The sequence below is a fragment of the Pipra filicauda genome, unplaced genomic scaffold (assembly GCF_003945595.2).
Source record: "Pipra filicauda isolate LSUMZ 115617 unplaced genomic scaffold, ASM394559v2 scaffold207_size1410395_pilon, whole genome shotgun sequence".
In the NCBI taxonomy this organism is placed as follows: Eukaryota; Metazoa; Chordata; class Aves; order Passeriformes; family Pipridae; genus Pipra; species Pipra filicauda.
This window is the reverse complement of record NW_024104318.1, coordinates 959,702-986,861: the sequence shown is the minus strand read 5'-3', so window position 1 is coordinate 986,861 and position 27,160 is coordinate 959,702. Positions and strand designations below refer to the sequence as shown.

The 27,160-nt window shown below is 37.4% G+C and overlaps 1 protein-coding gene across 45 annotated transcripts in view; it reads right to left on the bottom strand.

Moving 5' to 3' along the window:
* KCNMA1 (potassium calcium-activated channel subfamily M alpha 1) overlaps positions 1-27,160 on the bottom strand; it is a 480,406-nt gene that overhangs the window by 17,301 nt on the left and 435,945 nt on the right. For 26 of the 45 annotated variants that reach the window (XM_027724023.2, XM_039380921.1, XM_027724022.2 and 23 more), the window contains 2 exons: positions 11,135-11,248; positions 7,823-7,953 (listed from right to left, as the gene is read on the bottom strand). In XM_027724023.2, coding sequence (XP_027579824.1) covers positions 7,823-7,953; positions 11,135-11,248 — 245 coding nt within the window. Of the gene's footprint in view, positions 1-7,822; positions 7,954-10,344; positions 10,429-11,134; positions 11,249-27,160 lie in introns of all 45 variants that reach the window. The other 19 variants (XM_039380918.1, XM_027723988.2, XM_027723989.2 and 16 more) reach the window with 1 other exon arrangement.

Here is a 27,160-nt window from a genome sequence, read left to right as displayed (position 1 = left end):
ACAGTTTTACATCTATAAATCAACATAGAAGAACATGAAACAAAAGTAAAAGCATATCTTCACTGGTGTTTTCTTCAAATATGTTTTACAATGAGGCCAATTATGGTAAGAAATGATCACTTGCTCCGAGACTGATGGATGCTGGTTCTTTTAGAATAGCCTGTTTTTTATAGACTGCTGACTTGCAGTGATTGGTAAAACATGCAAAAGTCTAAAATAGCACTAGTAATTTCATTACCCTTTAGGAGTAAAATAGGCAAGTCTTCTGATTTCCAACCCTTTCTCTCTCTATTCTGTAATTCGAATTATAGCAATAGCCAGAATCCAAGATGCAAATGAAAAAAGAACCAGATCTACTGTTGATGGAACATAATACTGTCACCAGAGAAAGGCTTCCCACTGCTAGACAAATGTTAAGGCAAAGTAAAGACATGTACTAGCAAAGGAGGCAACATTTATCTTGGAACAATGGCTTAATTTGGGTTTCACACCATGATGGATTTGGATGTCACCATTTAATCAGCTGGATGAGTGCAGTCAAGTGATGGGTTTTGGGGTTTTTTTATGTCATCAGTGAGAGAAAAGGTTCCAAATTTCAGGACAAACTGCTCCAGCATTGCATCTAATCAGAAAATGCTCAACCATAAGCAAGAAAAGATGGGTGAATAGGAAGCTGTAACTTGTCACTGTCTGCTAAATAGGGTCTCTTCCTCCTGTACTAATGTCTTTAACACTCCTCAGGAAAAACCTGTCTGTCCGTGCTTTTGATTGTCACAAAAATCAGACTCTTGCCAGTTTGGAACTGGGGGGACACTGAATAGCTGATATCCATTTCCTTGGAATAATAATACACTGAAATTAATTTGAGAGTGATCTGCTACTTGCTCTGTGGGAGGGTACATGGCCTGGATATGCCAGTACTTATAAGAAACTGATCTACAGAATGTCTTTGGAAAGGTGCTGTTGTATTTAAAGTAACAAGGCACTTTCCAGTGATGGCAAAGAATTGCTTTTGTTTAATATAAAATCATAACTGATGAAATACTTGTTTGCTACTGTCATTGACCAAACCCTACACTGGACATCTGCATGACATTGCTTTAGTCGGCATCCGGGATGAGAATATGAAATAGGTGTAGTCTAAACACAGAAAAAAGGAAATGCATCATAGGCACTGAAACTGGGTAAATAGCAAGGAAATTATGACACAGATATCTGAGCTAGCAGTGCCACCTAGCCCATGTTCCGGAATTGTAGTGCTGCTCTTTTAGATGTTTTGGGGATGCTTTCCCATTTGTTCAATCATTTTTTAAAGTATAATTACCAGAGTGCTTATGTTTTGCAGTTAATGCTGTCAAGCCTTTTAAACTAATTGGTCTTCTACAGAAAATGTAACTGAAAATTAGCACATCTTTTAATAATATTGCTTTAACTTTAATAGCACTTTTCCTTTCGTTTATAATTACACTAAAATTGTCATTTTCCAAGTAATATCTGCCTTTTTCAGTGTTTGCTGCTGGTTTTGTATGGATTTCCTTTAAGAAGACTCCTTCGCCACTGCATGCAGCTTTTAACCTCACTTTCAAACAAATATCTTAAATTGCTGCTTTTTTTTTTTCAGTTGGAGGAATAATATATACCCAAACCTGAGGAATGACTGAGCTAACATGAGTAACTCCTATCAATAACAAACTTGCTTTTGAGACAGAACCAACAGCAGAAAATAAATAACAGCATTTCACAGTTTGAAAATCTATTAATTCTCAAAGTATTGTCCAAACTTTAAAGACGTTTGGGACACTTTAAGTTACAAGATGCTGCTTGCTAACCCCTGAACAGACTTATAGTCTTATGTTTCAAAATGTCCATATCACAGATTAGAACAGTTTCTTTTCTGTATAAATAAGACTGTGAAGATCCCTCAGACAGAACTCTCAAAAAGGGGACATAATGAAAAGTTATTTTTAACTGTTTTAACTATTTTCTTCCATTCTGTGCTTTTGTTTGTATGAAGAAAAAGTAGAATTTGGTAATACAGAAAAAAATCAAGACCTAAAGTTCTAGCATTAGGAAAGGAATTCCAGGAAATTGAACATTAAAGGGTATAATCTGTTTCTGGAGATCCTTGCCTCTAATGGCACCACTCTGACAGTACGTCAGGTCTGTTGCCAGTGGCATGTGTGGGAGGGATAACAACCCACCAGAAGTTCTGTGGTTCTCATAGCTTCAGTGCCAAAAGGAGTAAGAGCGAAGCTTTGGCTCTCAGGCCAACTGCTCAAACCTTTAAGGTACTGTAGTCTGATAAAGCTGGTTTCCTTGCATGCACAGGATTTTCTGGAATACCTGTCTCAACAACAACCAGAAAGGGAAAAAGTACTTCTGCTCAAAAATTTGCTTGTCTTAGACTATCCTATGTCATGTAACTTTTCTATAGCTGAAGATAATATTTTTAAAAACCATTCACATAATCTTAAAGATGCTTCCAATCCCACACTTTTTAGTCACATTCCACTTGGTGGTGCCACTTTGAGACTGACAGACTTCATGTACTCTTTCCCTGGGTTTGTATATGTTACGACAAATATTAATATATGATTCAAGTATCTGATGGCAGTAGATGTCTCTTCAAAGACATAATAATGATTAGCTGGAATGATTTAACAATAGCCACTGACATGGTTAAAACATGAATTATGCCTGGAGTCTTCACACAGAGCACAATAATGCCCTCAAACTGAAGCCTGGAGAGACCACTGCTACCAATTCATCAAAAAGACAATGCAGGTTTTGACCTGGTTACTGTCTTCTCAGCAGTGATGTTTAAGCTACTACACTGTGAATCTTGGGCTTTTGGAATATATTGCCTTTGCTGCAAAGGACAAACTGTGTGTAGGTGGCCAGTAGACAGCATTTTGAAAACTAAACTTCATTAGGCCTTTTATCTTCAAAATAAGGAAATAACAGACAATTTCAAATTTAAAATACCTAATACTGTCATCTAATAGGAAATAATTCTAAACTAGCAGAATGTAAAGAGTTTGAGCATTCAGATTTGAGTCAGAAAGTGACCAGATTTTCTAATCTGTGATTCATGAGTAGGGTTTAGTGTGCTATTTCTCTATTAATAAAATTATAAAAAAAATAAACTAATAGTTTACTACTGATTAATACTGTAGAATTATTATTATCCAATTACTGAATTATTTAAAATATATTTTGTACCTTTTTTTCTATATACATACATCTATATGTACGTTTCAGATTATCCACAGGTCAGAAATAATACTGTATGCATGGGCATTATTTTACTTTCTAATCTTTCTTACACCTGTTTTACTACAAAACTTCACTACCGTGAGAAGAGATTCATTCTTAAAGGAGAAGTTCATGGACTATATAAGGAATTTGCATTACAGAGATATCAACAGACATCATAAATTGGAATTTTCCTATAAAAATTAGGTACTAAAACCCCCTGAATCATTAAGTGGATCGAATAATGAACTGTATACTTGTTTCCAAGTGAGCTGGCAAAGGCCAGCACAGTGCAAATTATATACTTCTTACAGAATTCCTATGCAACTAATAGGATGAAAGCATGACTGCAGATCTCACACCTTAGCAGGGATTTTGGGTTCAGTTTGCCCACACTGGCTTGAAGCTAGACAGAACAGATAGAAGCTGGTTCCTGAAAAGAGTGTACTCTGGAGAAAAAAAAAAAATAAACAGATAATATAGTGCAAGTAGATTAGTTTGTGTGAGAAGCACTCTTTTCCTTGGAGAAGAAGTGAAAGGAGAATACATCTTTCCCATGAGAATAGGGATAGTAAAGGGAAAACATCTCACACATTTTACCCTTTCTGAAGGGTCAGGAAGAATTGTACTTTTCCAACTCTTTACTGGGCCTTTGAGGAATAAAAGAGAAAATAACGCTGCCACCAATCAGCAAAGTGGTGAAAGAAAAGACAGGATGGTGAACAATTCTAAGTGACTGAATCCTTGGCTTGTCTTCTTGATTAGTATTTTTTCTAAGTATAGAATTTTCTACTCTTGTTATCACATTTCTCTGGCTTCAGGCTGCACCATCCCTGACATACAATATGACCACTTAGATGTGAAAATGTTTGGAAAAAAGACTGTTAAAGAAAGGAATTGCAGAAATGGAGGGCCGTGTTGTCAAAAAATGAAAGTTAATAAAAGCTAGCAATAACTAAAAGTATTATGAGGTTTATATGGTGAATTCCAAATAAAAATTTCTGAACAGGCATGGTCTCTACATATTTTTCATTGCCTCACTATTATTTACATGACATACTTTTGCACAAGAAAGCAGTGATGTCCACAACATTTCACTCTCTTTCTGTGGTGATGTCAGAGGCAACCAGAATGATCAATCCTACTTTTTTGAGATTCTGGAAATGTTCTACTGAACAATATATTCAGGGACATTGACTTAGATAATCACCATCATCATCATCATGGCTAGGCTTCGCGAACGAAGATTTGGGAAGGCTCTATCCACATTTGCTGCAGGCACGCTGGTGGCTTATGAGGCCAATACGGGACAGACAAATCCGATTGCAAAAGGCACAGCAGAAAGACTCCTTAGATGGTGTATTCTGCAATACACGGTTCTTTCTGCGTTGCCTTTTTTCCTCGAGGGTGATCCTGCGTGTGTTCTCAAAGGAGACAGCTGCGTTATAGATGGTGTGTCTCCAGGCCTCCCGATTTGAGGCCAGAGTAGACCAGTTATGGTGATCAATATGGCCAAGGCTGAGATGTTGTTTCAGGGAGTCCTTGTATCTTTTCTTCGGGGCTCCTCTCAAGCGGCAGCCAGTGGCAAGTTCACCGTAAAGCAAGATCTTAGGAAGGCGGTGGTCCTTCATCCTGGAGACGTGCCCTGCCCAACGCAGCTGTGTTCTCATCAGCATGGCCTCGATACTTGTGATAGCTGCTTGCTCTAGAACAGATGTATTGGTCACATAGTCTGACCAGTGGATGTTTAGAATTGTACGGAGGCAGCGTTGATGGAAGCGTTCTAAGAGACGCAGGTGGTGGCGGTAGATGACCCATGATTCAGATCCATATAAGAGAGTAGACAACACTATGGCTTTGTAAACACTGATCTTGGTGCTTTTCTTCAAGTGTTTATTACGCCATACTCTTTTATGGAGTTTTCCAAAAGCACTCTATGCCTTTGCTAATCTGTTGTCTATCTCTCCGTCAATCTTACCATCTGAGGAGATGAGGCTACCGAGGTAATTAAACTGTTGGACTGATTTGAGCTCTGATTGACCAATGGTGATGTGGGGATGATGGGGGACATCCTGAGGTGCAGGCTGATGGAGGACCTCTGTCTTCTTTAAGCTGACCTCCAGACCAAAGAGCTCAGCAGCATCTGCAAAGCAGGATGTTAAACGCTGCAGAGCTGCTTCTGTGTGGGCAACAAGGGCGGCGTCATCAGCATAAAGCAGCTCCCGGACAAGATGGTTTAAGGTCTTAGTGTGGGCCTTCAGTCGCCTTAGATTGAATAGACTTCCATCAGTACGGTGTCGAATGTAGATACCGTCCTGATCATCGAGGTCTGCTGTGGCCCTTTGGAGCATCATGCTAAAGAAGACGGTGAATAGGGTAGGAGCGAGAACGCAGCCTTGTTTCACACCATTCTTAATTAAAAAGGGCTCAGAAAGTGTGTTGCCATATCTGACTTGGCCATGCTGATCCTCATGGAGTGAGATGATCATTTTGAGGAATTTAGGGGGACAACCTAAACGTTCCAAAATCTGCCACAGACCTTTTCTGCTCACAGTGTCAAAAGCCTTGGTGAGGTCGACAAAGGTTACATAGAGACCTTTGTTCTGTTCCCTACACTTCTCTTGCAGTTGTCTGAGGACAAATACCATGTCTGTGGTGCTCCTGTTGGCTCTGAAACCACACTGACTTTCAGGAAGGATACCTTCTGCTATAGTGGGTATTAGTCTGTTCAAGAGTATTCTTGCCAGGATTTTGCCAGCAATGGAGAGCAGAGTAATACCACGATAGTTTGAGCAGTCAGATTTAATTCCTTTCTTCTTATACAAGGTGATGATGACTGCATCACGAAGGTCAGATGGTAGTTCGCCGAGTTCCCAACAGCGCACCACGAACTCATGGAATTTGGTGTGGAGTGCAGGGCCCCCATGTTTCCAGATTTCAGGTGGAATTCCATCAATCCCAGCTGCCTTGCCGATTTTCACCTGCTGTATGGCCTTGAGGGTTTCTCCTAAAGTGGGGGCAGTATCCAATTCATACTTTACTGGTTGTTGTGTGATGGACTGAATTGCTGAGTCTTGGACTGTGCGGTTGGTACTGAATAGAGTCTGAAAGTGTTCAGACCATCGATTCAGAATGGAGGTTTTATCTGTCAGAAGTGTTTGACCATCAGCGCTGAGTAGAGGGCTTTGTACCTGGTATGTAGGCCCGTATGCTGTTTTCAAGGCCTCATAGAAACCTCTGTGATCACCTGTATCTGCGCATAATTGAGTTTTTTCAGCTAGATCAATCCACCATTTGTTCTGGATGTCACGGAGTTTCTGTTGGAGCTTGCTGCATGCAAGACGAAAGGCTGTTTTTCTTGCGTGAAATAATGGGAGTAGATATACAGCTCTCAGTATAACAATTTGTTAAATCATTCCGATATATAATTTGAAAATGTTAAATATTTTATAGGTAGAGATTTTAATTAGAGAAGGTACAGAGTTTAAGTGTGTTTGCTTAGGCTTTCTGAATTTGTCACATCTGCAAAACATTGAAAAGCATTTTCTGAGGTTATTGAAAACTCCTAGGCTGCATTAGAATAAACTTTTATCAGTGTAGACTGATATTATTCATCTGTGGATGAAACATATGAGAAATATAACAGCAAAAAATACAAAATACAGACATAAATATGAAATACAAATAAAATACTAAATGATAAAGATCACTGTGAATTTTTATTAAAAGCAAAAAGCTTCATTCTGAATTTAGGTGAAGGTTGGACTTGGCTCCTTTAAAGAAATCCATCTGCTCATACATAGTCTTACTTACAACAGATGATTCCCAGCACTATGGAACTTTATTCCATGGGGACCTCAGAAAACCTAAGCTTAGATTTTAAAAAGCTATGTCCTTGCTATATCTAGCAGAGCTGAAGGTCACTCTGAAAGAAGTGTAGCTCACACAGAGCAAGACTGGTCTGAAAACCTAGACAATATGAGGAGAATGAAAAGGAGTAGGACCGAGGCTTCAGAACTGTACTATGGTTGCAAACCAAAAGTCCTAATGTAGACATAACCAAAGGCCACCATCTGTAGTTTCTGGCATGTGCTGAAGTTTTGATTCACAAGAAAACTCGTATGAAAAAGAGAGGATAACCTTTCTTCACACAAGTAGAGTTCATGAGATGTGTACAATGGCTTTCATATAGTTCTATCAGCATCCCCCAGTGCCCATATTCAGAGCATTGTTCATAGCTACAGGAAATTAAGAGCTCAAAACACAGTTGATGTTGCATGACATGAATGGTGTGCATTGTGTCTAGATTTCAGGAGGAAGAGACAACTTTTTTTTGAAAATATTATAAGATTCTTTCCTCATAAAATTGTGGACTCGTGGAAGTCCTAGATATCTCAGTTAAGGTCTCCACGTCCAACAGGAAAAATAACCTAGTTTACGTTCTGAAATTCTTGACATCTAAGAAAAAAGTGTCTTCTCGTGCCTACCTGAGGAAAAGGGTCTATGCTTTCACACTCTTTCATAATAAGTCTGACAGAAGGGAATGAAAAAGGTTTTGTTTGCTTACTGCGCTCATGAGAGAGTCCAGCACACTGACAGCAAACGCGGTTCCACATGCAAAGGGCTGCGTGAGATACAGTTCTGTGTCTGGATCATCATCATCATCTTGGTCCAAGAACTGAACATTTGAATCATTTACTGAAAATAATAATAAGAAGAACAGTAAAATCATAAGGTGCCTCTGGGTCACCAGCATGCGACCTCACACATTACACAGTCAAAGAAAAAGAAACGGCATGTGTCTGGAAACACAGACTTGTGTCTTTGACGTCACTGAAAATGAAATCAAGATGGATGTGAAAAACGTGCATTTAAAAATCTGTTGCTTGTAAGAGGTGACACTCTTGTTCTTGAGAGGTGACTATCCCTTTGCTGTAAAAGTAGCTTTGTGGCACCAGCTGCCTGCACTTAAAATGAGATACATGACGCACTTATTTATTGAGACAACCTTGGTATTGGTCGGGTACAGTGGCTAAGGCTGTATGCATGGATAGTGAAATGTTATCACAAGATACAAAGTTAGAACCCTGTTGTAAAATAAAGGCTGTCAATAAAACTCTGATATAGCCCACAGGCATCTGTTAGATGTGCTGCTGTGATTCTTACTGAAATGATGTTAATGCACTTATGGCTCAAAACAGGATAGACTGTCCCTTTAACATGCATCTATCTGAATGAATGAGCAGCTATTCTCTTGCAGTACTGCCTTTTGTTCAAATATTTGTCTCCGTTACTTCACTTTCTCAGCCACAAATTCTATATTAACCAGTGTGAAAAAGAATCTACATGAGGCTGTTTTAAAGAAAAAGCCTGAATAAAGTAGTATTTGTCATTTAGACTTTCTCTGGCATTTCATTGTCACAGTTAAGCCCTCTGCCTCCATCTCATTCCAAATAAAAATAGTTGTTTCCTTGAGATCAGTGTATCAAGTGGATCATATTTCATGAAATATTTCATTTCCATATTAATCTCCCTCAGGCATGAAAGCACAGACTGCTTAGCTACGCCATCGGAATACCCTTCAACTTACTAAACAACAAATTAATTTCAGTTCCCATGCAAAAAAGGGAAATTAAAAACTTTTTGAGCATTTGAAACTGCATATACTGACTATGTCTCTATTCCCTGTGTGAACATGTCTCCTGAGCCAACCCAGTGAACTCTGAAGACAGAATGAGAGCTGCTGTTAACTTTATCAGATTTCAGCTCTGACCTTCTTAAGCTAGAAATTCTTCTGCCTGCTACTCTGATCTTCCTTCTCATAGAGTTTAGCTACCTCCCATATAGTTTTCTTTTCCATCCACTCCTTTTCCAGACTATATTCTACTGTCCTTGCCATGCTTAGCTTACAAAACATAAATTACTACTGATAAAGCCTCATGATAGCTGTCTAAAGGAGATGAGACTATGATTTAAAATTCCTGCCTTCCCACTCCCTGATGTAACTGCAAATACATAACACCTCACCATTGTAATCAGAGAAAATCAGAGTCAGAAGAATTTCATCCAAGAAAACACCAATATCCACGATACTTCTTTCTTTAGTACAATACCTATCAATTTATTCTCCAGATTCTTGAGCAACATAGTATTTGAAAGCCTGCTGTATCATTTCAAAATGTACTTTTCGAAAAGCTTGTACCTTAGTTTAATTTGCTAGTTGAGACTAGGCACTATTGACAGTACCATTCTTTTTCCACTTACATCTGGCAGACTAATACCTGTCTTAGACACCAGCTTGCTAGACACGCATGGTGTCAGTTCCCAGGATGCTACAAATCTAATGTGAATTCTGCAGGTGTGTTATCTTCAATATCTTTATCTTCCTAATGCAAGTTAGCATGCTAGTATTTCTATGAATGGTCTCTAGGTCAGGTGAGGTGGGCTTGAATGTGTTGTGCTGCGCCATAGGGAAAGCTCATCAAACGCTGCTCGCAAAGGCTGGTGAGAGCTCTGTGTCAGGAGGGAACAATGCAGAAACTTGACTGCTTCTCTACAGCTTCAAAACCTGAGCTTCTGGGAAAAAGCCTATTCCCTAAAATAAACAAACAAATAGCTTAAGGGAAAGTATGATGCTGGGGGGTTTTTCCTGGTATCTTTTAGTTCTTCTTGGACTTCCTGTGAAAACTGTTAAGGCATGTCCACCAAACTGACAACAGGCTGAACTAACAAAAAAGAAAGAGAGAGAGAAAAGGAGAGAAAAACTGGGGGGAGATGGGGGGGGGGCACTGGGAGGTGGGGACTCAGGCCAAAGAAAATGAATTGGTGAGGAGGTGCTATGAAAACAGCCGGCAGGTCAGACGAGTGTGATCAAAGGTTTACTGATGCTGCGTGAAAAAAAAAATCATTAAGAAAGACCAGAACGAGACAGTCAATTTCAACTAGAACCACAAATAAAACACATTCAAAGCAGTGCCATGAGGGTAGCCCCTCTGATACAGCCAGATAAATAAAGGGAAAGCTGATGACAGTAAGAACAACAACAACAGAAAATAAGACAGTGATGTGAAGGAAAAAGGCACTTCTTACCCAGTTCAGTTATCATAAGAATGTGGGTTCCACTGTTTTTTTCCTGACTGATTGAAACCAAAGGCAGAAGTTTGCCAGGCTTAGCTAGTAAGTAAAGTATTTAGGGGGAAAAGAAAGTACAGAAAGAGAATAAAGTAAGGGAAAAAGACAGATAAGGCTCTAAAAAATAAAACTGAAAAAGAAAATAGAGGACAAAGGACCACAGATCAAGTTTGTATTTGCCATGAAAAAAACAGAACAGCTTCTGCACTTCACATCACACCACTTGACAACATAAATACCCACAGCTAGAGTGGAAATCAGAGTCTAGTTACCTACCATCATCGTATTCTCAGGAGTAAAATATCTCATACTATTATACAGAGTTTGGTTACACATGATTAAACAGTTTTGGACCATGAAGAAATAAACAAATGGCCTCTTACAATTGATTAAATGCACAGGAAATATCTGCTCATACTTACTGTGGCTTTCTTCCTTTTCTAACCTTAGCCCAAAGACCTCTGCTTATTTGCTACGCTATGCAAAAAGCATCTTGCCTGATAGAATATTTATTTAAGAAAATGGAGAAAACCCAAAGGGAGGAGAGAAATATATTTCAGTTATTCAACTAAAGTGAACCAACTGTTACTAAACTTTCTTTAGAGAGAGTAATTCAAAACAGTTATCAAAAGAGAAAACATAACAGTGTAAGACACAGTATGGGTAATTTTTCTGTGACTGCATAACAAGGGAAGTGGGAAAAAGATACGGGAATGTACATGAAAGGATAAATGTTAGCTTTCCTTACCTAGCTCTGTAATAATAGGGATGTTGGTTCCTGTTGTAATGGAGGGTTGACGTAACAGGCCATGGACTGGACTGTTGTCTGGAGATGACCTATCCATTCCAGGGGGTGTAAAGCCTAAAAGAAAAAAGGAGAAAAAAAAAAAGAGAAAATTTACAGAGGACAAACTATGGGGAATTCCCTATCTCTGATTTTATTATTTTCCAGGAAAGTATGGTAAAAAAGTGTAATTTAAAAAAAAAATGACTTAATTTTCAACAATTATTTCATAAAAGCATAATCCTTCACAAATATGCAGTTTATTTCTACTGTAAGATATTTGAGAGCTAATGGAGAAACTGAAATTCATTTTGTTATCCTAAGCCTTTGCATCAAAAGGTGTAAAACGGAAAGAGTAATGCTTACTTAAACAAAAATAAAAAAGATCACAGTGTTTGAGAGGTTTAATTTTGTTTTATCAGTATTTCAATAATCCTGAAATAAACACCTTTCCTTAAACAACAATTAACATTTTAAAGAGTACTGTTTGTAAATGGTAGTAAAACCATGAGGAACAAATTGCTTCCATTAGCTGGTTTTAGGTTTGATCAACAAGCAGGGTTTACCTGTTTTCCAGGAGCAATACAACCCACACATGGTGTTTTGTTTGTTTGCCTGTTTTTTTAATTTTCATGCATACCATTTATAATATGCATTTCTATGAGGATTACTGTTTTAGGAGTACTGCGATGGAAGGGTTCATTCTAACAGACAAAAAGATAGGATGGAAGGAAAAAGACACAGGTTTTCAAACAGTATCTAAGAGGAATCCTTCAAAAGAAACTAGAAAGAGTGAAGATGTAAAGGAAACAAAGGTGGGAGAGGAATCATATTGGCAGGCACTCACAGAAAAAAGAGATCTGGAGACCAGCAAGGTTCACCTCCAAAAGACATTATGTTTTCAGTCTGATTCTCTACACACTTTGAAAGGGAGCCCTTGACATCGAGCATTTTTTTGTCCTTTTTTTTTTTTCTTCTTTTTTAATTTTTCTTTAAACAAAAAATACCCAGGAAAAGCCTTTCGGAGTTTGATTGTAAATACTGAAAAACAGGTAGTTATACAAAAGCCCATGCAATAGAAGGATGGAAATTCACTGTTGAGACTAAAGCATTCTACCTCCCTTGTCCATTAAAGCTGCAGAAAGCATGGGAATGTTCATTTAATGTCATTATTGCAGAAGTAATGGTGAAGCTAGAGGTTGACTTTAGGGTTTAATGTAGAAAAATGTTAAGGCAGCATTTTTAGGCAAATATTTGTAAGCCAGAAATAGGATTGACCCAAGCTCACTTTAAAACACACATTTCTGAGAAGACATTAAATTTTTTTGCCACATTATTCCTAAGTTCTTTGACTTCACACCTGACATCAAGGGACAGACTTTTGGTCCTCTGTCAATAAATCTGAATTCTCCATATACTGATTCTAAATTAATCAAAGCCAAATTAATTCCTGACATAACTTCATTATCTTCTTGCAGTGTGGAAACTGTTTCACACCATTAAATTCATTGATACATTCGTTCATCTGTTACTGAATTCAGAAGAATGTGATATTATGTAGTTTACCTTGCCTTAGTTTGGGGACCAATTTACAAACCAGGAAATTTCTAAATTAAATTGTAATTGTTAACACATTGTACTGGTTTTATATTTTCTGAAGGATTTATGGTTCTTTTCCAGTGATAAGTACCATCACTCTTAACCTGTCCATAAACTACAAGGACCACTAGATCCGGACTTCTTGGTTTAATGGGATTTAAATTTCTCTTTTCATTCATCTGTCCCTATATTTTGTCTGTATCACATATAGAATATACAGGCAATAGTTACTGAGGAGAGACTTTCTTAGCCCTCTAGAAGGTACTGGTGCGAATTTCATTCTATCACAAGAAAACTAGATGCAACATGATTGTACAGACAGGATAACTAAGACGAGAGTGAAAAGTCTGTGAAGAAATTCCTTAGGAGAAAAGAAGTGGATGTGGTTTGCAAGACTAAAACATTGCCATAGACAAACCTAAGTCAGTAAAACAATTCTATTTAATATTACCAGTGCATGGAAAATCTTTAGAAAGCAGATTTCTGCAAGAGAATCGGAAGTGTAACAGTCAGTCATTTAATATTGTTCCTTGTGCTGAAACTAATTCAGTAAGACCAACATGATGACAGTGAGTTGCATTTCAAACTGGTATTGGTTTGCAGATGTTTCCTTGTATCTGGCACTATGACTGATAGCTGTCTTGGCTCTTTGAACATTTACTTTTGCATGGCAGAGCTTGAGATTCCTCAGGCTCACAAAGTGAGTCTAACAGAGGTAATTCAGGCACCACCTCATAAGTTACAGGTGATGCTGACATTCTCTCAACAGCAGGAAAATGAAAGCGGGACTTCAAATGCTATCTGAGGACAGGTGGGTATTAATGTGACACCTCCTTCTGCAGCAGGATCTAGTGTTTTAAGTCTTGCACTCTGTTATGGAATGCATTCTGTTAGGAGATGCAAGATACGGCCTTTGTCACAGTATAATAGAAAAAGCTCATCCAGACTCCTTGAGCAGTTATGGTGGCAGGCAGTTGGGTTCTCTGCAGAATTACAGGTTAAAATGGCAACAGCAAGATTTTTTTACACTCAGTTATCTAAGAGCAAAGAAAACTAATACTGTTCTCATGCACCCTAGGGATTGTACTGCTTGGAGCATCCCTAGAGGCTCTGCTTCTCCTTTTTTCCTGAAGGCTTTCCTCTGCCCATCTCAGGATGCGCTCCCTAAAACATTTTTTAGAGAATCAGGCTCTTCAGATGGTAGGAGCACATCAGCATTTCCCTACCAGCTAAAAGCAAATTGAAGTAAGTTAGCATAACTGCATCTAAACATGCAAGTTCTTCTTGTGTTCCCTCCACTGCAATGTGCACACACATAGAGGCACGGACACGCACACTCTCCATCGAAGGTTGTTTGTAGCCACCTCTCTAACCTTTCAAATATTTGCCTTCCTAGGACGGTGTCAAAAGATTGAAGTAAATGCAGCATTTCTGTTAGACAGCGACTGTCAGAAGCTCTGTAATTGCACACTGCACACATAGTGCATTTGGTCTGAAATGCAGGAAGCATGTTAAGGGGAATTTGTTTTCACCTTGAATGTAAAACTAGACTCATGCCTTGATATTTTTCATCCTATGGTCTTGAAAGAGGTGAGAAATGTCTGTTAATTTAATTTCCTTGCTCGTACTTAATTCAGACACTTCTAGAAATTTACTTTTAAAAAATTTTGGAATATTTTAAGGAAAAGGAAAACTGAAGTATTTGTGTATTTTGCGTGCCTGTGTTTGGAGTCACATGGTGTCGTACACCTTCAGGCCACATTCCTGCTCCCAAGTCACAAAGTAAATTCTATACATAGGTTGTCTATTTTTTTCCTCCAGAAAAGAGAACCAAAAAAAAAAAAAAGTGCAGGAAAACTAACCTGCTTTATCAGAACTTTCATTTAAAGGCATGAAAAACTACAAGTGACAGCTGTGCAGATTCAGTGAATGTGACATTTTTGAATTTCTTCAACTTGACAAGTAAACACCTTAAATCGGTAATGCTATATGCATAATACATGACCTGTATTTTGACATCCATCATCGAATGCTGACTTGAGAAAATACAGGTTTGTACGTCAAGGAATAGCACCCATAAAGCAGGGAGAAATTCAGGTCACAGGGTATTAGGAAAACTCTATTTCATTACAGAAGCTGAAACAAGCTAAGGCATCAGATTTAAGATCCATTTTCAGTTGCGAAAAGATTAAATTCCTCTGCACAGAGCATTCATTTAGAAATGACATGCTTTCCTCACAACCTCTTTTCATTTTCCTTTTCATATTCCATTTTCTCCTTCAGTCCACAAACCTTGTTCCATTAATGCTCATAAAAATCATAAAACAGGGCTGATAGTTGTGATCTTACAACCGCAGTGTCTCCTTGTTCAACAAACAACTGAGGGAGCTGTGGCTACAATTGCTTAAAAGGATCAACCTCTACAGTAAAATTCACATGGCCTGTACAAGTCTGAGCACAGCCTCTGTGGAAGGAAATACAGTGACAGTGGGGGACTTCTGGAGAAGGGAATTCTCTTTGCCAACAACGAGGAGGTCAGGTACCGTAAAATCATATCAGTTCCAGCAGCCACTGCATCCGGTACTGAATTGCTATACTCAGTGGGTGATTGACTTGCATCCCTTGGTTTTTGATTTTTTGCTGTTTGTTTTGTGGTTTGTTTTTGTTTTCCTCATTTATTAAACTGGCTTTACCTCAGCTCATGAGTTTTTTTCTCATTGTGGGGAAGTGAGCCAGACTGGCTTAGTTATCAGTCAGGGTCAACCCACCACCATCCGCTATAGGGATGACCACCACAACAGTCATAGAATCATTTAGGTTGGAAATGACCTTTAAAATAATTCACTCCAACCATTAACCTAGTACTGCCAAGTCCACCACTAAACCATGTCACTAAATGTCACATCTAGACATCTTCTAAACACCTCCAGGGATGGTGATTCTGACACTTCCCTGGCCAGTTTGCTCCAATGCTTGACAACTCTTTCAGTGAAGAAATTTTCCCTAATATCCAACTGAAGCTCCCCTTGGCGCAACTTGGGGCCATTTTCTCTTGTCCTTTCATTTGTTATCAGGTACACAAGACCAACCCTCACCTCACTACAACTTCTGTCAGGTAGCTGGAGAGAGCAATAAGGTCTCCTTTATCAAACTGAGGGAACTTCAACAGAAGGCAGCACACTCCTGAAACAAGATGATGCCAGACAATGAACTATATATATCACGTCTCTGAAAGGAACACAGGTTCTGGGCTTTGACATGCTCAAAATCAGTGAGGCCTGGCAGTCAGCAGTCCCTGCGTACCCCCTGGCAGCAGCCCCCCTCTTTGAGAGGCAGGGACTCCCATTCCCTAACTCAGCTACCTTGCCTGAAGGAGTTTGAGCCTGCTACAATTCTCTGCAGAAAGCTGCTGGTTCAATGTCTTGATTCTGTGCAAAAAGTATTCCCCAGCTCCCTCTAAGATACTACTGCTCACAGAAGTAGGTAAAAAACAAACAATTGCATTAAAGGCAAAATTCTACCTCTTAAAGATATAGTCATCTTAGTGGAAGAAGAACCCTGTGGAAACTTCCTCCCTAAGAGAAGGCAAGATCTTTTTACCAAAAGTTACTGGGGATCCAGGTGCTCCCCAGCTCAGAACTCAGCAGGGCCAGATGGATATAAACCCTTCCTGGCTCTTACAAAACACCACCTACAAAGGGATGAGCAGTACTGGGCTTATGAGCACTGTGCCTCCTGATCCAGGCTGGCCTGTGGTCCTCTCAGGAAGGCACTAATTGGGGCTCATCGGTAACATGCAGGTATTCTGAGAGCCAGTGGCACTGTGAAGTTCAAAATTAAGGAATGCTGGCATGGCTTAACATGCCGCCTTCATACTGAAAGCACCACCAGTTTTGCCCAGCTTATATGTTGTTTGGAGCAACTGACCTGATGGCCAAATGATCTGCTGATTGTGCTGGGCACAAACTGCTAATTTTTGTTCCTGTGCAGTTCACCTGACTGAGTAATGTCCCATGAAATGCAGGAAGGTTTGCTCTTCATAGCAGTAAATATATTCTTTAAGTTTGCTGAGAGCCAATAAAGGTTTACTCAGGTTTTAATGTAAAAACAAATTTGTCTCATGGATGTGTACTGCTTCTGTTCCGCTGACTCCACTGAGACTCAGATGGGCATATTCTCAAACTGGACTTTTATGTTTATAAAATATCTTCTGTTCTTAAGGATCATAATGGATCCTTTATGATTCTCTTCCCCTTTCCCTCTGCCCCTTTCTTCTCTGCCTGTCTTTCCTTTCAAAGTTGTATGTTTTACTAAACTGGAACTCTGTGCACGCAGCAGGCACTTTCTCAAACTGAAAATCCACTTGGCAGACCTAAATGTGGTGGTCTTGTCATTAAAGTACCATGTAAATTGATAGTGTCCTTTAAATAATGCTATTTTAGGGAAAGATGCCGTGGCATTCACTGGGTAATGTATGCACTAAAGTCCTCAAAAGTGTAATTTAAAAGACATATATACTATTAACTAGCTCTGGCTCATCTAAGCAGTATGAAACAACAATAATATTTTGAGCATATATGAATAACACACCGGTGGTGAACTGCCAAACACACCCCGGACAAGTTATCATGCAGAAATATGGGACAAGTATTTTCATTAAGCAGAGCCAGCCAAAAAGAAATAATTCTTTTACAGAAGGATCTCACAGTTATATCCCTTTGCTACTGTTTGCTGACAATGTCCATTAATATTCCTGTGAATTCACTTGAATGATAGACTATACCTGTTATTCTCCAAAGTACAGCCACTTGGGTATACCTGGAAAGTTCAACAGCAGTCATGCAGCTAAAGAGCTGCTGACATTCATAGGAATCTGTTACAGCCATGCAATTTAGAAACAATTCTAGCTTCAATGTCCCATGTGGTCTGAGACAAGGACGTAGTTTGGCCTCAAAACCTGGAAATCCTAAATTCTGTTTTCAGTTCTGACTTTTACTGAGGTTTGTTCCTGAAGATCTAAAAATCTCTTGGAGATTATCACTAAAGCTCTAGAAAAAGAGGAATGTGAAAGACCAGATGTGACTGCATAAGCTCCCAGCTCTTTCAGAGACTGCAGGATTTTCAGAGGTGCTCCAGGCCCAAACATAGGCCAAGGTATATCTCCACTCTACAGAGTGGAGAGTGAAGGACAGCTTTCTCAAGTTTAACAACTCTCCGGTGCTTTGGGACTGGAACAAACCCTGGAGCTTTGAACTCTGAGAGATGCTGTCAGAGAGAACAAGCTGCCCATCTTCCTGCCAAGAAAGTGCTCTTCTCTAATGTCTGTTTGCTCCCTTACTGTTGAATTACACAAACCTATACTAAAAATGTCCAACTCAAATCTCAAATGGAAGCACAGGGCAGCAGGACCAATACTAGTTTCCGCTCCCCAAAGTGTGAGATCCATTCCTGGATGAGTTAGTGGCCCCATGTGCTGGAAGTGTAAATGATTTATAGGTCTACTACTTCTTGGACTGCTCTGACAAGGCAGGATTAAGCTGTAAAAACAAAGATCAAGAGAAGGACTGGAGTTTCATCATCTTGAGGTTTAGCATTACATTGCACCACATTGATTCCATTTTCAATTGTGAACAGCACAATGTGTTAAAAATAGCATTATATTTTAAGCCTAGTGCAGAATTATGTATAATTTAGAGGGTTTTAGACTTATACAAGTCTTTTCCCAGTTTCAGTGTCTTTTGAGTTTTACTATCAAGCATGCACAAAAAACAAACATGAAGTCCACCTGAACTGCCTGGATTTTTGTTGTTGGCTTTGTAGGGTTTTTTTTTCCCTTCACAAAACCTCATGTGGTAATTACCCAAACTCTACTTCTGCCAAGGTTCACCACAAGCTTACACAATCCAAAACTATCAAAACAAATGGGCTTTATTTACTAGTGCTTTGCAGAGCATAGTCTTGATGTTCACTCCTTGCTATTTTTCTCACTTTAAGTAAATAAGATAATACGTAGTTACTAGCCATAGCACTTCCCTCAGGTTGATTTGAATGGAAACTTTATTTCTCTATACCATAAACATTCCTGGTCAGTATTAGTCTGAGAAGAACTTCTTGCTCTCATGGAATGAAGCACAAGTTCTCTGAATTTATATTTTTTTATTTAGCAAAGAGAAAACAAATTTCCTTTCTGTAGCTCTATTCTTTACAAACTTTATTTTTTAATTGTCCCTACTCTCTATTTACCATTTAATAGTTTTCTACACTAGGTGCTTCAAGGGCACAAAGTTGGTAACATTTAAGTGTAGCACAGGTTTGCAGCTAAAATAATTTAGTATATAATGACACCAAACTTTTTTCAGTTGAATCATTAATCAACCCTGCATATTTAGACCTCAGGCAAAAATAAATATGCTGAATTAAAGTTATCAAATAAATTAAGCTATATTACCTAGTTTAGAGAGACAGCTATTCAATAACCACAAACAAAATGGAAAACTCACCCTTAAAAATGATATATAGGCAAGTAAGGCAAGACTATATATTATATCATTATATCAAATAAAGTAAATTTTTTCTGAGAGAAAAAGGAAGAGAAAAGTCAGATATCATAGCAAGAAATCAATACAAATATTTTGATAAATAAAAGTAACAATGTTGTTCAACATATGATTGGCAACTACTGAAACATAAATTAAATAAATTTCCCATTGCTGCTTATGGGAAAATTATGCAGATTAGAATTTGATTAGGTTTATATCATGAGACTCAATTTGGACTTTTAATCTATTAAGCTCCAATAAATGAGGCATCTGAATAGCTCCCCTGAGCAGCAACAGTAATAACCACAGCAGTCATTTTTTGCAATATGTATTCTGACAATTTCTTTAGCAGATGATTCCATGTCTTTAAGTACAATTACTTTGTAACTTCTACAAAAATTTCAGGTGTTTGCAGTGAGGAAATGGATACATACAAAACGCTTAAACAGACACTTTGTGATAATCAACATCTGTCACTCTGTTCTAGCAATATTGTTTTTCCATCAACTTGGACTTACTTACGGTCGACTTCATAGTCTGTGTGGGCTAAATAGTGCCAGCAGACTTGCAAATTACTCAAGCTGGAACTGAGCTGGAAACCTATGGTAAAATGTCATTAAGTTCTCTATAGGCTGGGTCAAAACTAAAATCCCACATTCAAGGCTGCCTTGGGGACCAAAGATTGAACTTTGAAGGCTAAAGCCTCATTTTATCAAAGAAATCTGAATTGAATTCCCAGAGCTGATCTTTGAGACAGGTTGGATTCAGGTCAAGACCACCTCTAATTTTTCTGGCAGGTATACTTCATAGCCCTCCTGCATATTTCCTGTAGTCTAATCTATTTGCAAGTATGCAAAAGCTCCTCTCCCATATTGCTCTATATCGTAAAAAAGTAACTCTTCAAAGGGTGCCGACTAGAGAGCACATTGTGCCCATGTCCTATCCTGCCAGATTTCACCAAATCCTGAACAACCTCTTAGCAGATAGGTTGTCCTATGGAAATAGTCAAGTGACAGTATGCAGGCGATTCAAAAAAATTAAATCTGTATTTTAAAAATTTCAGGGCTTGATTAAATTCTCATGGTAAAGAAGCATGGGTTTTGCGTTCAGGTGTGAATATATTTTCTTTAAAAGAAGCCTAACAGAGAATTTCATTCAGGCATTCAAACTTTCAGCATGCCACTGCAAACGTTTTCTGGTAAAAAAATTTTTTTACCAGAACTCCAAATTTAACATAATAAATGGGGGGGGTGAGGGGGGAAATCAGTCATGTTTTTTGTCACTCAAATACTGCCTTTTGTAGCATGTCTGTTAAAGACATCTTAGTAGACATCATGTGTGAAAATGAGTATCAATTTGATTTGAACTATGCCAGTCTGTACAACGCTAACTCAACTAACTTTTCCTTAGAAAGCACAATAAATTGCACGCAGCCAGGTGCAATTAACAATGTAAGGAATGATAATTACCTAAGCAGTATTTGTATACTTCTTCAAACAAAATTCTCTTGACTATAACAGATAGTTTACTATCTCCTTGCTACAGTTTCATCTGAACCCTGCAAATAATGTATGGCTGCCTATTTGAAACACATAAAAGGAAACATCCTAGGGTTTGGAGTATATTTTAAAAGCACACACATCATCCCATCACCACAATTATTTGCACATCAGAATTATCAGTATTAATGGCCAGTATGAAAACTATCCCTGTCATGCATTAAAAGTAACAGGAAGGTATGTACCTCCAAAAAGTACTTCCATTAAAAGAAATGTCAATCCTCTGATATTGAACTTCACAGAAAAGGCAAACACATCAAACTAGCCTTATACTTTCTTCAGTTTGGCATATAAACCCTGTTTTATGTGTCACATATACCTTGTGTGACATTCTATTCCGACTAAATATAGGTCTACCAAATATTACAATTGGCTAATTTATTGCAATCATCCTTGACTCTGACTAGAAATAAACAGCAAATGAAGATTTTGTTTTCTTTCTACTTTTTTTTTTTCACCATTAAAAAAATATGTAAATACAAATTGCACAGTTGTGGAATCAGGATGAATCTGAACTCTCTAATTGAGTTTTCCTGAATGATCTACCAGTAGCAATATATTAGCTACTAATAATATCTAAGGCTGTGTAGATACACCTCTCTGAAGAACAGCAGTGATACTACTGATATCACTGGGTTTACTCAACCTATAATGTGTGGGAACCTCTCCTTCAGTCAGCACAGTATCTAGAATCACGAATTCAGAGAGCAACTTATACCTCTGATGGCCTTTTGAGGATGAAGAATATTCAAAGCATACAGTCAGCAGTGTAAATAAACATAATTTGCTCAGGAATATCAAGAAAAAAGGAAAAGCATTTACAAAACTAGTGAGGTACAGCCTGCTCATAAGACGAAACTTCCATTGCTAAGTTTGCACTATTTCGGCTCACTGTTTTTCTCCTCTTAGTGAATATTAATCTTAAAAAGAAAATTAACTTCTTATCATGACAGAATGACTCATTATGTATTAGAGTTTTTTCTAAAATCTTTAGGGTTTTGCTTACCTCTCACTGTTCAAATGTCTTTTTATATTTAAAGAAGTACCAGCAGAAGTGTCTCTACACCAGCTCCTTATCTAGTTTATTTATGAGGGATCTGAAACCCATTACACTAGCAAACAAGCTGATAAAGACAGTGATAACAGTAAAATGTAATCTGGTATTCTTTAAGTAGTAAAAATTAAGTGGCAATCATAAAATATATACCATGGTATCCAGTCGCAGTACAGACATACTGAAAACTTCCAGCAGTTTTTGTGTTGTTTTTTTTTTCAGCATTATATTGACTACTTACTGTCATTCCTGCACCTAAATACTAGTGCTGGATTTTAAATTGGCATAATCTCTGTAAACACTTAATGCATTAACTTGCCTATCCCTTATTATTTACTAGAGAGTTACATGGGTTGATAAAAACTAAAATGCTTACTTCCTTGTTTTAATTTCATTAGTACCAACATCAGGGGAAATAGCTTTCCTTTCAGTTAGAGGTTTTGAACATTTCTGAGAGTATTCAGTCTATTTCTTATTATTTGATAGGATTCTGAGATTAAATGTTCAAGTTGCAATGTGGATTTTTGTTGCTACTGGGGTATTTTAAAAAGCTGATGATTTTGGGCAGGGCCAATCTAAAATGTAAATCTGCACACAAATTTTAAGGCTTATTTACATTTGACAATTACAAATATTGCCATTAAACAAATAAAAACAAATTCAAGACATGTTCCAAATTTTTAGAAGCACTCTTTGTCTATCTAATTCAGTCTACATCAGTCTCACTCAAAACAGATGTGTCCAAACACGAGTTTACATTGCCACTAAAGAACTGAATTGAAGATTTAATTGAACAGTTAATAATAATAAAATTCTCAAATATCAAGAGACCTTGGAGACACATTGAATTTCTTGCATAACTGGAATCACTTCCCTCTATTGCAGGGGGAATATTTTGAAATGTGCATCACAAGATATTTTGCACAAGCACTTCCCAACCTTTTCCCCTGACAGACCTCCTATTGCTTATCAAAGGACTCACATGACAAGAGAGAGTACTAGTCTTGGAGAAAAAGCTCAGGGAAGCACTGCTGCCCCCTGCCTACATTCACTGATCGGCAACGGAGAGCAAAGAGATCTTCAATCCCCAGTTTCTCCTCTCATGGACATCTGGAAGGAGACCCTCAAAGTCCTTTCCACATTGCTAGTTATGAACCTGGTCTCTACAATTTAATAAGAAAAAATAGGAGGACATTTCTTCCCTTTCATGAACTTTAGGTCTCACACCAGGCTCACTGACACCTAATAATGAAATTTAAAAACAAAAAGTGTGCAATTTTCAAGTCTTTAGTAAAATTACTCTAGGTGCTAGATATAAAAATAAAGGAGACAAGTTAAGAATGGAAATATTACCTTGCATGTCACATATTTAGCTAAGAAAATGGTGTAAATAAGACATCAAATCTTTGTTTAAAAACTCTATGGACATCATATTTCCAGGAACTTTTTTCTAAGACTTTGTGGCAAAATCCCTTTTGTGTGAACTCTAAAGAAGATTTGGTAGGCAATGAAATCAACCAGGATATAATAATATATCTAAGATTTATCTGTTTCCTTAGGCACATTTTATCAAACTGGAATCTGAAGTTTAGGAAATAGCAAGGTTGCTAAATTGGAGTTACATGGAAAAATCTTTTTGATATTTGTCCTCTAAGAAAGAGTTCACCAAAACATTATTTTAAGCAGTTTGTCAAACACTGATTTCAAGCCAGGGTAGATTCAATAAATCAATTCAATAAGGATTTATTTTATACATAGTTGAACAAATTTACAAAAAGTTTGAAGTTACTGTTCTAGGAAGCCAAATTCTTCATACATGGAAAGCTACAATAGGAACAATTTGCAAATTATTGAAGATTTACAGCAGATATAGTTTCTAAAATACACAGCTGAATATGCCAAACAAAATGGTTCAAGCACCTTTTCTGAATTTAATTTTGGTTACAGCATAAACTGATTTTGAGCAAGCTCACACTTGTGACTAATAGAAAATTGTTTTTGAAGAATGCTTCTATAACTGTTGTGCTATTAGTCCAATTCATCTGTCCTCAAACAAACAAGAAATAAAACGTTTTCTCAGTTCCCATATGACACTATCTAATTTCAGTGAAATTTCTCTTTTTTTTTTTTCGGAGGAGGAGGTTTTTTTAAAAATGTCTGCTTATCTTTGCCCTTACTTAGAGACTCATTTCTACGTCACAATACAAGCATACTGACAGGAACTTAGCAGAAACAGGAAACCCTATGTGGACATCCAATCACATTATAATCCTGCCTATGCATTTAAGAAGAAACTCTGTAAAGTCAAACTTATAGAAAAGATATATGCTGATAGACTGTAGAAATACTTTCCCTCCCCATACTAGCCAGTAATCATGCTCCTAAATCAGTATTTAGAGTATTTGAGAATACAAGTTGAATAGAAAATTTAAACAAGCAACCAAACTTCAAAACAACATGAAAGGTCCAATGTCCCTTATACTTTCACAGGATCTATTTTAAAGCTCTAAGGAAAGTTTGGAAAAGATCTGGTATTGCTATGACATTACAGAAATTTTAAATTATTTTAATCTTGTATCCAAATAAGCCAGTACAAAAATTCCCATTAACCATAATCTTACTGGAGTTATTGAATAAAAATAAATTACAACAGCTAGTAAAGAACAAAGTGTACTCTATTTTCTTCAATAAAAATTCCTACCATAGCATTTAGAAATTCACAGACTGAATTTTCAAGGTTTGGTTTTCAGATGTTGAAAAGCTGCAGAAATACATTATTAGGAGCACAGTAGTATTGATTCTCAAATGAAGGCTGTGCCTCAAGTCAGGTTGAATATCCCATTCTGCAGATGCTAAAAGGTCTGGAAGGTTCTTGATAAGCAGAAGCTACCAAGTTTTTAGAGACTGCCTATTATGGAAAGTCTGGACTGTCTCAAATTTAACCATGTCAAACTTAACAGGTCTGTCCTGAAAAAAGAATTTTGCCAAGAATTTTGTAAAGTTTATCCTAAAGCTGTCAAAGTTCTGCAATTCAATAGCAGGTATTAGATTCTGCTTTTCTGCATTGGATATCATAGACTAGGATCTAACTGGAAAGAACAAAGAACACAAATGTAGCTTTCTCCTGTAATGCCATTAGACTGGTAGAATCTGCAAGATACGGAGGCTTTGTATCTCTTCCACGCTAAAGCAAAAACAGTGACATTGATCTCTGAAAAAACCCACCACCTTTATGAATATAAATAACCATTTATTAAGCAAACAATACATAGTGAAGCAAAGAAAGATATCAGAATTACGCTCATGAGGCTGCCTGCTATGGTACATAACTTTCAAAGTATCTTGGATTCCTGTAATATATTATCTATATGTTCCATTTTCTTGAAGTTATCTTCATAATCAAGATGCTATCACAAGTATCGTGGGCATTGGAACTATTTTTAATTTTCATTTAAAGAGCAATTAAAGAAAGACAATGGATACACAAGATAATAAAGTAAGTGATTAGCAGCATGCAAATGACATAGGCTTAATGATAATACCCTGTTCTATTCTCCAAAGGGCCTGTCGAGAGAAACCCTTCCTACATGTGGTTGTGCAGTTAATGTGCCTCAGCCTACAATTACAACATTGCTGACACCATTAACCACTGAAACAACATCACTTCATGAAATCCTTGTTGTCTCATTAAAATGCAAAGGGTCAGGTAATTTACCAGCATTGTGTGTCTACTTTTGTTGTGGGTAATTAGCAAGCATTACCCATCATGGACTCCTACTGGGAAATAGTTAAACTGTGAAATATTAAAAAGAAATTTTTTATGGGGATTTGAAAGATTTAGAATTATAACCTCGACATACCTTTGTATGCAAGGAGCCATGAAACACAGACCTTTTATACGTTTAATGTCACAAGATTTTATGGTCGGTTATTTTAGAAAATTAACTTCAAATTTTAAAAATTTACTCTTGTATAATTTGATCTAGATATGTATCTCCCTATGCAATTAAGAACTTTTAAAATATACACAGACAGAGAAGCAAAACAACTTACGTTATCTTAAAGACTTACAGAGGGTTTTTTTAAAAAATAATTTTAAAGTTAAAACACAGAGACTGGTGTAGTGCATTCTAATACTCATGTTCCCTTTCTTCTTGCTAATTGAAGCCTCATATCACCACTTAAAGGAACCTTGATAACATTCACTATTGGTTCATATCTTGTCAGGGAGCAGAATGGTCTCATTCTTTAAATGGAAGTTTTGGAACATAAAACACATTCCAATAAAAGTGAACAGAAAATTATGAATTCATTAAACTACTTTGGTATCTTGTGCTATATATAATATTTATATTCCAACTACTGTAAAATATGCTTTAATATCTTTAGGCAACTATAAGGACTTAAATATTTATAAAATGGCTAAAGATAAAGTATTGCTCTCTTATTCCTACATACCGATGATGTAAGGCATGCAATCAAAGACAATAACACTTTCAACCCATTTGTCATCTTAAAGGAGCCTTTCAACTTCAGATCCCTTGTGTGCAATCTACGTAAGAGTTGTTGCCTACATAGGCAACTCCAGAGGAGTTTGCTCCTTAAAAACTACCAAGAGTGCTATACTTCACATAAAACAGGGTTTTCTCAAAATGGAGACAAAACTATAAATTTGCAGGCAAAACAGCTCCAAGTGGGGCTTCAAAATACTGCTGTATTTATCTCTGGGACATCTGGGAACAGGAAGCATTTTGATTTAATATTTCATAACATAGAGGCAATTGCTTCCTTGCCTGGTGTATAATTAATGCTCATAAAAAGAGTGGGGTTTTTTATTCCTCAGCATCAGAAATGAACAAAATAGTACACCTTCATAATAGGGGGTTTGATTTCAAGATGCTGAACAGCAAATAGTAATGAAATAGAGTCTCCATAAATTTATAATAGTTTTGGGATGGTTAAATATATTTATAGTTTAAGTGTGAGATCACATGTTTTGATGTACTGTATTATCTACCTCCTTTGCATGGTTTTATTTTTCTCTGGCTTAAGTAGAAGGTATCTTAAAGCAGAGAAGAAAGAAGCAATTACGAAAGCTTGAAGGTATTTGGGCTGGGACCTTACAGCATTTCTCCAACACAGAGAAATTGTGTCAAAGAAATGTGTCTCTCCAGCAACTCCCCAACATATTTTCTGTTTACAAGGAAGAGAATCGAAAAACTTCATTTCTTCATAGTTT